The sequence below is a fragment of the Hemicordylus capensis genome, chromosome 2 (assembly GCF_027244095.1).
Source record: "Hemicordylus capensis ecotype Gifberg chromosome 2, rHemCap1.1.pri, whole genome shotgun sequence".
Lineage (NCBI taxonomy): Eukaryota > Metazoa > Chordata > Lepidosauria > Squamata > Cordylidae > Hemicordylus > Hemicordylus capensis.
The window spans coordinates 165,187,753-165,203,200 of record NC_069658.1 but is presented as its reverse complement, the minus strand read 5'-3'; the positions used below and the strand labels follow the sequence as shown (position 1 = coordinate 165,203,200).

Below are 15,448 nucleotides of genomic sequence, written 5' to 3'. Positions count from 1 at the left end.
AGCACCTTGCTGACAGTGCACGGAGTGCGATGTAGAAACCCAGGCAGTGTGGAAGGACAATTAATGGCCATGTAGTGACACTGTTGTTGTGTCCAGTCTGGAAAGCATCCGGGAGGCTTTTTAGACAGCAGGCCTTACCACGAGGCTTTGCTGCAAGTTTGGGGCGTAACGGATATGCCGATGCAAGAGGAGGATTTTTTAACCCTGGACATCAACCGGGCTAGGTTCCAATATGGAGGGAAACCCCTGAATGGTGTGTGAAGTGCTCTCTGAAATTTTTCAGGCAATTTGGGTTCATCGGGCCGATATGTGGCCGCACACTAACCCTCCCAAAGTGAAGATGCTCCCGGAAAAAGCTCTTGCTGAAGGTGACTCAGCAAGCAACTTGATAGAGCAGCAACTTAAACCAGGTCGATTTGATCCAGGTTAATCACTCTTGCCACTATACTGCTGAGGATTCTTGTTCATCCATATCAGTTAACCTTTCATGTATATAATTTCAAACTGTCCTGTGAAGTATTACAGCTGATTCTTCAAAGATGGTTTTAAATTTAGATACAGAGCAAAAACAATCCCCATATGCAGTCAGGGTGCAGTGCACTAAGCTGCAGAAGCCTAGAGATGTCTGTACACTCGTACCACATGTGTCTGTGTGAGTGGCTCTGTACCCACATTCATTTAAAAAGTGAACCTGGGTACAGGCCCCTCCAATGTATACTACAGATAGGAAGGTACTGCTGTGCCTGTGTGCAACATAACATTTGATAGCTGTCCCTGTACAGAGTTGTGTCTGCCCTGTGCTCCTTGAGCACTCATTGTGCAAGTGCTGAACATAACATGTGAATGGGTCTGATGTCTGAATATGAACACAGAATGAAGGGTTTTAGTGGATCAGTCCATGAATTATTCACAGTCAACAATACTAAGTATAACAGGGCAGTTATCAAAATGATCCAACACAAACAAGTAAAGACTAGAAATCTCACTAGAAATATGATACCTTACTTTGGAATGTATCGTCATGAACAGTAATATTTCCTTGTGGATGTTGGTGGGGTTGGACTTGGAATATACTTTGTTAATAAATTATAGGATTCAATCATATTCTTATGTTTTTGTCAACTTATTTCTAGTGTTTAATTGTGTATGTTTTATGTTTTTAATAACTGTTTTTATAAAGTATAATTTGTCATAAAAGTGCCAATTGATATGTATTTAATCCCCACTGGTATGTTTCCTAGGCTATGGGAAACATCTGTATCAGGCAGTAGTGATATAGGAAGATGCTGAAAGGCATAATCTCGTAGTGAGCGAGAGATGGCAATGGTAAACCCCTCCTGTATTCTACCAAAGACCACCTCAGGGCTCTGTGGTCGCCAGGAGCTGGCATCAACCCGATGGCATACATTACATTTATGCATGTTTTAGGGGCGTAATTGGATTCTCTGTGGATCATTGCTTCATTTTCTGAATCTAGCTACCTCCGTTTGTGCTTTTTGTAAATATATGGCAGTGGAAGGAGTATTTCCTGCATGCCCAATAGTAGAATGCAGTAGTTCAGGAATGTAGGCCCAGTAATGCAATGAAATGAAGATGCAGAGACAGTCACAAGCTTTGCAGGCTCGCACGCATAGCTGGCTCAAAATTCACCAAATACTTTAAAATTGCTTCCCTTGTAAACACAAAGTAATCTCAGTGTGTTGAATAGATTTCTCTTGGACTGGAATGAAAGCAGAAATATGATGAATTATAGATAGAAAGAAAGGATGACATATTAAGTGGGGTAGTCATATATTTCTGGTAGTAGAATATTGAGACCTATATTGTTTCAATTGTGTAATGCTTTCTATTGTTTTCTATTTCACGATAATGTAACACATGAAATTAATCAAGCTGACATACACAGCAAGAAATCACCAGTGCTGTTGGGAATTCCCTCTGGAAGGAAAAACCCTTATTCATGAGAGCAGAGTGCACAGAGGCACAACGCAGCGGAATTTGCTTAGGCTGAGAGTAAAATAACTTGGAGCCAGTTCATAGTCTAAATGGCTCAAGCCTAAAATCGTCCTCACTGTTATTCCGTGGCAGCAGCCACTTAATGGAGGGGTTTTTTCCCTACCCCTCAAGTTTACTCTCAGGGGAAAGAGGGCTGCTTTCCCCCCCTGTCCTTTCCAACAGGCAGCAGCCCCTGGTGGGGCCCCTTATCTTGATCCCTGCCTCAACCCCTGTGGCTATGCTGATCCTCTAGGTCTCAGCTTCACCTTTGGCCATGACTCAGTGCTAGACCCATCTAGCAACCGCCCTTCTATTAAAGAGGAGGAAGTACTGCACCTATTTGGGTTACTTAGCTTACTATGCTAATTCTCAGGAGGCAACCAATAGGATTTACCAGATGAATTCTAAGCATGGCTAGCACTTGAATGAGGAGGAAGTACCCTCAGCTAATAGCTGGGGAGGGGAGGCTGTCTCTTGATAGCAAAGGCAAATATCTCCCCTTTGCCTAGCAGAGTTTGCCCTGGTTTGCCTTAGCCAACTCTCTTCCCTCCTCTAAAGGGGAGGTAGATTACTGTCAGTGGGAGGACTGCAACATGCAGAAGCTCCCAGGCTCAACCACTGACAGCATCCCCCAGTCAATTCTGGAGAATTATTTGGCTCAATATAAGGTTGCTTCCTATTTATCCCCACTTCTGGCCACCTTGGTTGGCCTGGCCTCTCAAACGCGGGTGAGCTGCCCAGCTGGTGTGATGCAGACATGAATATCTGCCAGCAAGGTGGACTTTGGGCATGACACCAACATGGGAGGACCTGAATGACCTCGACCTGGGGTTGGCGAACCTCTCCCCAAACATTGGGCGCTGGCGTTTGGGCAAAGCCTTCGGCCTCTCACCCACGCCACAGGTGACCTGGCCCATAACAGATGCTGTGAGGAGAACCTAGTTGGCATCGATCTGGGGTTGGCAGCCCCCTCCCCAAACACTGGGAGGTGGCGTTTGGGCAAAGCCTCCCGCCTCTCACCCACGCCACAGGTGACCTTGGCGCATGACAGATCCTGGTTGCAGAACCTTGGTTGGCCTTGTCCTGGGGTTGGCAACCCCCTCCCCAAGCACGGGGAGCTGGCATTTGGGTGAAGCCTTTGGCCCCTCACCCACGCCACAAGTGACCGGGCGCATAACATATCCCACGAGGACCAGAGGCGTCTGCTCAATGAGCATCTTGATGCGCTACCGTGCTCAGTGGTCAATGAGCGGGCAGCCAGGCTGCACCTACAACGTGGACCCATGTGCCAGATGGGCCACAGAGGCTGCCAGACAGGGACAACAGCATGAGGTGGTAAGTCCGGATCCCACCAGCCACCCGGTGGAGGTGATTGCGATTTCAGCTCCGATAATGGAGCTATTTATTCCAGCAGCCTCCGATCCCTCCACCAGCCACACTGTGGAGAGTATCGTGATTTCAGCTCCCATAATGCAGCCCTATAATGCTGAGCTGCCTGTTCCCGTGCTGCAACCTCTGTGGGAGAAGAGCATTGTATTTATTTGGTGGTCCCCCCTCCCATCTCCTAGACGCCTGCCCTCCTGGTTAGTCCCTCTATGACTAAGCGAGATAATTTAGATACAGGCCGATTGCAGTGACTCACTGCAACAGCCGGAAAGCCTGAGAATGCACGTGGCTGGTGGGTCAGCAGTGGGGCATGGGGCTCGACTCCCTCTGGCTCCTGAGTCCACCCACTCTGGACCACAAAGAAAGGGGAGGTCTAAGTGGTTCCTCCCTAGGATTCCCCCAACCTTGCGGGTCCCTTGACGCCGAAATTGATGATGATAAAATTAATAAACCAGCTTCTCCACTTCTTCACGAGGTGTCACCACCACCTCACAGAGGACATGGACGCACTCAACTCTCCTTAGCCGCAGGGTCTCCTGGACGGCCTCGCCCCGGTAGGTCGCCGTCCAAGGCTGATTGCACAACTCCGACAGAGAAGGGCACAGGTAATCTAGGGGCCCCGCTCTAAGGCGACCATGGTTCGCCGGACTGGTACCCCTCTCTGTCACGGCCTCAATGCCTCTGCTGCAACGGCCGGACCTTCTGACCCAAGGGCTGTTGCTTCAGCAAGACTCGGCATGGCTCTACTACATGCCTGGAGTTAACCGTACACAGTTAGCGAAGAGAGGGCTATTCCAGGACGGTGCAAGACACAATCTGGGCCACTAGGCGCCAAAGCACCAATAGGAATTACCAGATGATTTGGGCCGTCTTCCTCAGAAAGGCCAACTTAGATGGGCTAGGCATAAAAAGTTGGGATATGCTTGGCCAAAGTCCCCCAAGACCCGGCCTTCCCTTCCTGCAGGCAGGCCTGGGCCAGGCTCTGAGACCCATTACTCTGAAATAAAAGACCTCAGTCTTAGCTTCGGTCCTGAGCCTGAGGAGAACAGGGAGTATTCAACTCCACCTCCACCTCTCTTGTTTTTTCGAGGAGCTACCAATATCGCTCTTCCACTGATTCATGGCCTTCCTTCTAGGAACCTCAAAGAGGTACTGAATGCCCTCACATGGGCCCCTTTGAACCAATTTCATCTATCCCACTAAAGTATCTATCCGACAAGGTCCTCTCCTAGTGATGATCACTCTGGCACACAGAGTATCGGAATTGGGGGGCGCTCTCGGTTCGAAGGGAGCTCTGCGTCTTCCAGCCAGACGTGCTGGTCCTTAAGATGTAGGGTCCTTTGACCCTACCCTGGTCAAAATAAATAATTAAATATATTAACAAACTCAATCTTCCAAGCCCATACGTTCGCTTGTACGCAGTTGGCATTCCCTGGAGGGTTGCAGGGCCTGACGCACCTACATTCAAAGGACCTAAGGCGGTCCGAGGCCCTCTGCGTGCCCCTCCACACCACTTCACAGGGCTCTAAGGTGCCTAAGGTGACCTTAGCTCGTTGGCCGAGGGCATGCGTCACCACAGCCTAACAAGCCCCGTCAACCCAGCTTCCATGGGGCATCATAGCACACTCTACCACAGGGCAGCCACCTCGGCGGCTTTCACAGCACATGCGCTGCTAGGGGAAATATGCCGGGCATCCACATGGCCCGCCATATCTCCCTTTCTCAAGCACTACAAAATTGGGGGACGGGTGCTCCAGCAAGTGGTACAGAACTGATCCACTTCCCCACCCCCCATGGTAACTTATAACTGCTCTGGTAAGTCCCTTTGTGAGCCGTGACCTCCTACTTCGAGGGAGAAAGAAACATTGGACCTACCATGAAGGGTTCTTTCTCCTCTGAAGTAGGAGGTCTCGCAGCCCACCCGTGGATCAGGGACTAGTGTGGTGTCAGGCCATGCCTCTCTGCGCCAACCTTTGGGACTAATTGTTCCGATGCTAACCTTGGAACAACCTCCGTTTCTACCTTGATTAATATCTCAGGGCTTCCGTCCTCTATCCTACTCCCTTTGAGTGCTAACCTCTAGTTCCACAACACTGTGGAGTTCTGCAGCCCAATCATGAAACGCAACAGTCAGAACTGGCGAATCACACCTAAGCATACTGGGAGAAGGGGGACGGACTTCAGCTACTTGAAAAACACCTGAGATTTCCTGTCTATCGGGAGCAAGGAGTGGAAGTCAACCCTTTGTGAGCCGTGACCTCCTACTTCAGAGGAGAAAGAACCCTTCACGGTAGCTCCAATGTTTCTATTTCCTCTTCCATTCTCTGCCTCTTCCCATTTGGGCACTGTCTTTCCCCCTCACATTTGGGGGCTGGCTTTTTCTATACCTGGAACCTTGGTCTCATGCTCAACAGCGACCCAGCTGCCAGGCTCAGTGAAGAGGGCAGAGCCCAGCCGTCATGCCTAGCAGCAACCTCAGCCGCAGGGCTCAATGGAGGAGGAGGTCGATGACCCAAGAGAAGGAAGTGGGCAACTGCTCCACCCATATATATTGCCCCCCCCAAAGACACACACACCCACAGAGAGAGGAATCAAACATTTGAGGAGATTTTAATGTGAAGTACTCCCCCCCACACACACACAAATTAGACTTAAGTGCAAGGCTGCCACAAGAAGTTATTACAAACAGAGGGGGAATTTGATAATAAAGCAAATAATGTGCACCAAGCACCCACTCCTAATAGGACTCTAGCAATAGCCCTGCTCAAAAGATGCCAGAACAAGGATGTAAAGGTAAAGTGGACCATCAAGTCTTTGCTAGAATACAGAGGGGTTTACCATTGCCTCCTCCCGGACACTATGAGACGATGCCTTTCAGCACCTTCCTATATGGCTGCTGCCCTAAATAGTTGTTTCCCATAGTCTGGGAAACACACCAGCCGGGATTCGAACCAGCAACCTCTGGCTTGCTAATCAAGTCATTTCCAAGCTGTGCCATTAGGTGCATGTACTGGTGATAAATTGCTTCAATAGCAATTAATTAATGCTTTCATTTGGGCCTTCCTGAGTCAGCCTGAGCGGGATCTAAAATGAACTGAGCTGACATCAAAAGACATGTGACAGTGGGCACACACCTTAGAGCAGGCCTGCTCAACTTAGGCCCCCCTGCTGTTTTTGGACTACAGCTCCCATAATCCTCAACCACTGTGGCCAATAGCCAGGGATTATGGGAGTTGTAGGCCAACAGCTGCAGGAGGGCCAAAGTTGAGCAGCCCTGCCTTAGAGGGAACACTGGCTGTGGGCCCTATGGGCCTGGATCTTTTAATTATCTACTGTAGCAGTGCCCCTACTTCCCTCCAGTACTCACTCTGCATAGTTGTCAATAATCTCAATATTCCAAAGACACCACCATAAGCCTGCATTGCTGCTCCAGAGAAAGCCAGAATTTGGGTAGCACTGTCCCTGGAATATCTCACCACTTGGAGAAGTGGGGAGTGCATGTAATAGAAGATCCACTTTTGGAAAGATAACGTGGCTGTTATCGTTATGTGCACTTCTTTGAGTGGCAGAGCTCATAGATGGGGCTGGGGAGGAGAAGAAACAGAAATCTTGGCATCTCTGCAGACTTACAACTAAGAAGTGGCATTTCAGAAACATGCCCTTTGTTAGCCACAGGCCTGCAGAGATGCAAATGGAATTTGGTGGATGAACATTTCTGTTGGCTCCATCACAGCTGGATGGACGCACTGCATATTTTGGGCCTTCTTTGCTCAAGATGCTCTTCACACCAGTTGTGTCATTATTAGTTATTCTTCCCCTCACGGAAATGTTGCTTTTCAGAAACGGTTCAAAACTTCCACTTCTGCAGAAATGATTGCAGGAGATGAATGAGTAAAAGATCATTTTTCAGATAAAATCAATTTAGTAGCCTAGGCAATGTGGCCTTTCAAATAATATTTTGACACAGGTCTTGTACCTTGTGTAAATAAAAAAACCCACACGATTCTAATCTGCATCCTAGGCAAACTAATGCATTGCTATATTATTTTTGAGAAGCAGAATAACGAAAGGTAGTCTAAAAGATAGGTATCCTTAGGATTTCCCCCCAATTTTAAAAAAACAACCACCAATTTTAATCTCTTTTAAGAGACTGGTATAATCAAGTGTATATCAATAAACATGGCTGGTGTGCATTCAACGGTCAAATGGATGAAATCAATATTTGTCAAGTTTTGAAGGGGAAAGCAAACATTGTGATGCTACAAGCAGCACACATCAAAAATATGTAGAAAGACTTCCAAGAAAAGAAAAAGCTAGAACAAGTATCGATGGGTTTTCTGCCATTTCCAAGGATATACACAATCCTAGTCTGTATTCCAGGCAAACAGATATATTATTTGGAGAAGCAGAATAATTCAATCAAAGGTAGCCTAAAACATTAGGTATGCTTAAGATTGTTTTCAATCAAAGTCCCCCCCTCCAATTATTTATAAATATTTTCATATTTTCATTTTATTTTTAATATTGTATTTTACAGTCTGCAGACAGATATGTATTTCTGAAATAAATATTTGAGTCAGGGAAAATTATGGTGGGAGCACTTTATGCCTAAACACAGAATTAAAAATCCAATTAAAAGACAGAGCTGGTTCAGATGAACCTCAGTCCAGCAGCACCCCTTCTACATGTGATAGGACCGGAGCCTTGCCACGGATGTACCCACCTCTAGGTCATTCAAGGATATACAGACATGTTCTCCACGTCCGTTACTCAGGTGTAAATGGTGATCATCTGAATGTTTAAACAGGGTTTTGCAGCCTGTGTGGAGGGGTGATATGGAAGAGTACGTGCTTTAGAATCCAAGGGAAAGTGTGGTATGCAAGGACAAGGCAGTCAAGTGGAATCAGGAATATTGAATGAACTAGAGATGATTAGCTTATCCCACGCACAGCATTTGCACCCTAGGATTTTATTGTCCCAGAGTGCAGAGGGGCAGTTAGGATTGGGGATGCACACGGAACCGTGGCGGGGCAGTTCAAAGGCGGCAGGGGTGCCGCTTTAAGAGTGGGGGAGGGTGCCCTTACCCTTCCTGCCACTTCCCCCCGCCAGCGTCCTTTGTTTAGAAAGCTAATCGAGGCGGCAGCATACCTCCCTGTCACCCCATTGGCCGGATATGGCTGGAAGTCCCTGACGTGCCTGCACACGTGGGCGTGTATGCATGCTGGTGCGCGCAGGCACATCAGGGACGTCCGGCCAACGGGGGCAATGGGGTGGCAGGGAGATGCGCTGCTGTCCCGATGAGCTTTCTAAGCAAACTACCCCGGCAGGAGGAAGTGGCAGGAGGGGTGAGTGTACCCTTCCCCACTCTTAAAGCGGCACCCCTGCAGCCTTTGAACTGTTACCTGGGAATCTAAGCATTTCATATTGATCTCTATGTATTGATCCTAGGAAATGTAGTTAATGGAGAACTGAGCTCTTGCTACACCATTTGGATGGTAGCTGAAGAGAGTCCCCTCCATCTTGTATTCCTGAACTTATGTCAGTGGGAAAGAACCTGCTTAGTATGCTTTGGTTCTCATACTAAGCAGACCTTGCAACCTGCAACATAATATGCATTCTCTATGCCTTGCTTTGTTCTGGCCTGCTAGTCAGGAGAGGTGATGATGCTGGTATCTGAACTGCCTCCTAGAGGCTGCATAAGCACTCCTTTAACAATGGTAGTATTGTAAGCCTGATGGCCTAATATGGAGTTGTACTGCCGGACTACCCGGCTGGCTTGTTGTGAATGATGATGTATTCAGATGGATCAAGCTTTGGACAGACACCATCTTGGGTCCATCTTGTCTTTGGGAGCTATCCCCTAGATAATCAGTTTCCTTCAAGACTGCCTGGAGCTGGCCGGCCACCACCTTCTCAATCACCTTGCCCAATCAAGGGAGATTGGCCTGTAACTATCTATCACTAAGGGGTTCAGGGAAGGCTTCTTAAGTGGTCTTACCATTGCCTCCTTCAGACAAGGAGGCACCCTACCCTCCTTCAGTGATGTACTTATATTAACTAGGTCACCTCCAACAATCTCCCTGCTAGATAGAAGCAGCCAAGTTGGGCAAGGATCTAGAGAACAGGTGGTAGGCCACACCACCCCAAGCAGCTTGTCCATATCCTCAGGAGTCCGATTGAAACTGATCCAATCTAATACTGCAAGAGGGATCACTGGACACCTCCTCCATAGACCCTGAAGAAATAGTGGAGTCCAAGTCGGCCCAAATACAGGAGATCTTGTTTGCAAAGGACCCAGTAAAAGCATCACAGCAGAACGACCCCGGGGATGGATTTGAGGTGGAAGGAGCAGAAACCAAACTCCTCACAATCCGGGATAGCTCCACTGAGCACGAACCTGCAGTCGTAATGCACGCAGACCAAAATCTTTTTCACTCCCTGCACCGCCACCGCATAAGTCTTCAAATGGGTTACATGCTGCATCCTGTGTGATACAAACTGAGTTCTCCACCACTTGTGCTCTTCTCGCCTACCCAACTGCTTCAGCCCCCACAACTCCTCAGTGTACTCAGGGGCCATTTTTGAAGCAGTTGGGAAGGGATGCTTAGGAGCGATCGTGTCTAATCCCCTGCTGAGTTCTCTGTTCCAGGTTCCCACCAGGGCATCAACAGAATCACTGATCGCACCAACATCAAAATCCTCCAAGGCCTTTGGAAATCCCACTGGGTCCAGCAGCCTTTTTGGACGGACCATCCGAATAGGTCCACCACCCCTGCACGGTGGATTGTGGCTGTGAGACCAACCTTTACCAGATAGTGGACCATCCATGACAATGGGGAAGCCATAGGATCTCCCACCCACAGAACACCCCCCTGATCCGAACAAAAGACCAAATCGAGTGCGTGGCTGGCAACATGAGTTGGTTCTGAAACTAATTGGGATAGGCCCATAGTTGTCATGGCTGCTGACAACTATGACAAGCCAGCCTCAATGAGGATATTGGCCTCCCCAAGGCCTGAGAGTTGACAAAGCAGTTGGAAGTGGAAACAGTTACTCAATTACTGATTTCTCTTCCCCTGTAATGGCCAGCTGCTCTGCCAGCGCCAGTTCTTCTATCTCCCACCACCACAGTAATATCTGCTCTAGAACCGCTGGGTGCACCCCCAGCACCATCCCATTCAAGAGAGCCCAAACACATACCTGCAAAAGGCCTAGCACAGCCCAACCCTCCAGCCCTCAGTCCCACCCTCAAAGGCCCAGCCCCAAAGGCTGACCCCCATTGGCGGCCGCCTATAAGCGGCGCGATAGCTACACCTTTGGCGGGCCTCCTTGCTTTTAAACCGACAAGCCCCAACAGCCACTCCTCCCACAAGCAGTTCCCAGGGCAGGCAACAGGTGGTAGTATTCAGCAATCTGGGGGCTGGCAACCAGCCAGCTAGAACTTGGCAGCAAACAAGCAGGCTGCTCCTCATCTAGGCTGGAAGCTCCACAGGAGGCAGAGGGGCCAGTTGGTGAGCCCTGGCAAGGCAGATGGAATGGCCTTGGACTTCCTGTTACCTCCCATGACCCTAGTTTGGTTACGCTGGTGTGGGTTTGCCTCTTAACTGGCTTGAGACTGGGGCAGGCTGGAGTGCCGGCTTGACCTGCTGTCAAGGCCTTCCGGTTTCTGTCTGGCAGAGCTGTACACCCACCCCACCCATATGCCAGAGTGGCTACTTAATATGTAAAAGTCTCCAACTTGATGTGCCCAGCTTGCATCTGATCAAGAGATTGGCTTCCAGGAGAGGCTTTGGGCCCCACTATTGGCATCCTGCTCAACATTCCTGACCCACTGACTAGATGAGTCAATTAGATTTCAACTATCTTCTGTTTTGTTAGTCTACTTAACTGAGTTTCAAAATTGTCCTATATGTTATCATGTGTGTCTCAGACTTTGTCTTTAGAGAATGAACTTCGTCTGCTAAGAGGTTTAGCCTACTTGACTCTTGGTCCCCTACAGTCACATACATATACATATACATGTATGTACAGTGAAATTCCATAGATCTGAGGAGTCCCATGAATTAGGAAATGGAACACACACCCCTCCTGCTATCATATGCTGGGCAGTGTACGGGTGACATTGTGTGCTCTTGACCCTTGTCCTTCATGGCTAATAAAGCTGCCAGGGAGGGGGCAGGTAGATGGTTGGAGGTGATTATCAATGCCTCATTAAGGGAGGGCAAGATGCCATCATGCCTCAAGGAGACGATGGTGAGACCATTATTAAAAAAGCCCTCCCTTGATTCCTCCAACCTGAACAACTATAGACTGGTCTCTAATCTGCCCTTTTTGGACAAGGTGATAGAGCGTGTGGTGGTGTCCCAGCTGCAGAGGGTCTTGGATGATACGGATTATCTGGACCCTTTTCAATCTGGCTTTTGCCCGGATATGGGACTGAGACTGCCTTGGTTGCTCTAGTGGATGACCTATGCCGGGAACTAGACAAGGGGAGTGCGTCCCTGTTGGTTCTGCTGGACCTCTCGGCGGCATTCGATACCATCTACCATGGTATCCTTCTGGGCCGCCTCTCGAGTACGGGAATCGGAGGTACTGTGTTGCAGTGGTTCTGGTCATTTCTTGGAGGGAGGGTCCAGAAGGTGGTACTGGGGGACTACTGCTCAGCTCCGTGGCCATTGGCCTGTGGGGTCCCGCAGGGTTCGGTCTTATCCTCCATGCTGTTTAACATCTACATGAAACCGCTGGGAGAGGTCATCCGGGGACTTGGACGGAGTTGTCAGCAATATGCGGATGACACTCAGCTCTATCTCTCCTTGTCACCTGATCCTAGGGAGGCGGTGGATGTCCTGAATCAGGGTCTGGAGGCCGTGATGGGTTGGATGTGGGCTAATAAACTGAAATTGAATCCAGACAAGACGGAGGTAATGTTGGTCAGTAGGAGAGCCAATTGGGATGAGGAGATTTTACCGGTTCTGGATGGAGTTGTCCTCCCCTTGAATGGAACAAGTACGCAGCTTGGCGGTATTACTGGACCTGGCTCTGCTTTTGGAAGCTCAGGTGGAGGCGGTGGCCAGGGGTGCCTTTGCATGGCTTCGGCTAGTGCACTAGCTGTGTCCTTTTCTCGAGAAGGCAGATCTGGCCACAGTTACCCATGCCTTAGTCACGTCAAGGCTGGATTACTGTAACATGCTCTATGTGGGGCTGCCTTGAAGAACATCCGGAAACTGCAGCTAGTGCAAAATGCGGCAGCTAGGGTTTTATCCGGAGCTGCCCGGTGGAAGCACATCACACCCATTTTGAAAGAGCTGCCCTGGCTACCAGTTTGTTTCCGGGTCCAATTCAAGGTGCTGGTTTTGACCTTTAAAGCCCTAAACGGTTTGGGCCCGGGATACCTGAGGGACCGCCTGCTCCCAAGGGTTGCTGCCCGCTTGATGAGATCATCTGAGGGGGGTCTGCTCCAGGTGCCGACAATGAGGGAGACACTGTTGACGTGCACGCTGGACAGGGCCTTCTCTGTTGCTGCCCCCAGACTCTGGAATGCTCTCCCGGTGGCTATTCGCTCCTCAGTTTCCATCACAGCTTTTAGATTAAAAAAGTCAAATCTTGCCTTTTTGCCCAGGCATTCATTTGATTCTCTGCTGCTGCTCCTGATAATCTTTATTGCTTTTATGCTTTTTGTTTTAAAATTTTTAATCGGATTTAATATTTTAATTGTGTCTTTTTTATCATCTTGTGTTAAAAAATTTTTTTGCTGTAAACCGCCTTGGGGTTGCTTTAATGAAAGGCAGTATATAAATTTAACAATAACATAAAATAAATAAATATGCACATGTATTTATGCTGCATAATGCAGCACCTGTTGGAGCAGGCCTTCTTACAAATCGGGTATAATCTTTGGAGTGATAAGGTTTTCAGTACTCAGTTTTTGAGGCCTGGAGTCTGAAGAGTGAATTTGGGACACAGACATTGCCTTCCTGAGAAGGCTTAGTTGGGTACAAGAGTCCTTCCATGTTGGATCATGGACACTTACTTTAGCTGTAATAAGGACAGACAGAAAAAGCCCTCCCCTCTTGGAGATTACACCAGACAGCACTGCAGCAGAGAAGCCAGAAAGTGACCTGTCAGTTACCAGCAGCCTCCGTAAAGAATCCAGACTTGTCAACGTGTGTGGCGGGAGTAAAAAAAATCTCAGGTGACCAGCTGAGGAAGCTATACATGAATCATTTTTAAAATTTATTTTAAGCCCAAAATAGATTCATTATTTATTTATTATTATTTATTTATTTGATTTCTATACCGCCCTTCCAAAAATGGCTCAGGGTGGTTTACAAAGAGAAATAACAACTCAATAAGATGGATCCCTGTCCCCAAAGGGCTCACAATCTAAAAAGAAACATAAGAGAGACAGCAGCAACAGTCACTGGAAGTACTGTGCTGGGGGTGGATAGGGCCAGTTACTCTCCCCCTGCTAAATAAAGAGAATCACCATGTTAAAAGGTGCCTCTTTGCCAAGTTAGCAGGGGTAACAAGTGGGGCAAGTGGTTGCTGTAGAGATCTGTGTGGCCTTTTTAGCCAGCCTGGAAGAATCCCCTTCCACAAGGTTTTTCCTACAAGGCTAATGACATTGCTCAGAGGCTCCCCAGAATGCTCATCCCATTGGAGGGAAGACCCTTTGGTGCTGGAGGAGGGGGAGGGGACTGTGGGTAGAAAGTATGGAAGAACAACAACATGGCACTTACTATGAATGCAGCTGGGAGGCCAATTCACACACTCACTCTGGGCTGATACACAAGTCAGCAATAAACACTCAGGTCATTTGGACTGTTTGCAGGGATGCACCAATGCCAACACATGACAAGTTTGGTCACCAGGTCCAAACTAGACGTGATTTTAAGCATCTTGTTTGCATTGTGGTTTGTTTACTGAATAGCAGTTGCGCAAGCCTGCAACTTGGATTGGGATCATGATAAAAGGTAATATCCCCCTCCCCATTCTGGACCTCCCCTGTGACTGCTTTTTACCAAATGTCATGCAGAGCCAAGCAGCATGTTAGCTGCATGTGGCCATATGAATCACTTGCTTGATATTCAGAGGGTAGAAAGATGGTGGAAGGATTTCAGAATCAACACTGGGTTCAATTGGGTCTGATCCTGCAAAGCAGAAAGCACTGCCTGTTAGGGCACAAGCAGCTAAGTGATGAGTTAACCAGGGTCCAGTGGGCTGGGCTTCCTGTATCCTCCTGATCTATGGAGCCCACACAATAGCCTGGCATCCATTGTGCTGCAAGACGCTCTGCTTGTCTCTTGCAAAGCCAGACCGAAAAATTAATATTGTGCCAGATCAGGTAGTATTCAGGGGTCAAAGAGCACATTGCCTGGAAAATGAGTTACAGATCAAAGAAGCTGCAGAGTGCCATTCGAAAGCCTCCCTAGCCTTGGCTGCCCCTCTCCTGACCTCAACACCTTACACTTCCCTAAACACACTGGGAAACTGACAAAAGGGTGCAACCAACCTTAATGACAGGAGACAGAAAGCAGCAAAGACAGACACACACAAAACTAGCCATTGAGCAGAGAGAAGATTCAGAAAAGCAGCAAGCCACAGCAACACAGAGAGACGGAGGGCGGAAGGGCATTGTAAGGAACAGAGATTTGGGGGAGAATTTAGCCAAGAGGTTCACCAAGCCTGTTAGAAGCATGCAGGAGGCTCCGTGAGAGAATGGTGTTGGGTAGGGAACAGAGCATATTCATCTTCTCGAGAGATGGCCCACACAGTGTGGCAAGAGGGCCAAGGAAAAGGGATTGGGAAGTGCTGTGGGGCAAAGGAGAACACAGACCCAAAGATGTTTTACTTTGGATTCCAGCCCACATTTTTCTACCAGGTTGTGTAGGAATGGCAGAGTCCCTTTCCCTTCCGTCATCTTTTCCCCACATGCCCTTATTCCCTTACCCTAGGGCACCAAGGCCCCCTAGGGTGTGGATTACCTGTGCGTTACTCAGCATGCACTGAGACACCCCTCCAGCGATGATATCACACACAGCACAAAATGGAGGCCTGTGGAACAAGG

General features: G+C 48.5%; 1 protein-coding gene across 4 annotated transcripts in view; it reads right to left on the bottom strand.

Moving 5' to 3' along the window:
* LOC128342857 (rap1 GTPase-activating protein 1-like) overlaps positions 1-15,448 on the bottom strand; it is a 125,974-nt gene that overhangs the window by 25,816 nt on the left and 84,710 nt on the right. For 3 of the 4 annotated variants that reach the window (XR_008315201.1, XR_008315200.1, XM_053290889.1), the window contains exon 8: positions 15,366-15,435. The exons of the other annotated variant lie outside the window; for it this stretch is intronic. Coding sequence is in view for 1 of the 3 variants with exons in the window: in XM_053290889.1 (XP_053146864.1) it covers positions 15,412-15,435 (24 nt within the window). In the remaining 2 variants the exon portion in view is untranslated. The remainder of the gene's footprint in view (positions 1-15,365; positions 15,436-15,448) is intronic. 4 annotated transcript variants of the gene reach the window in all.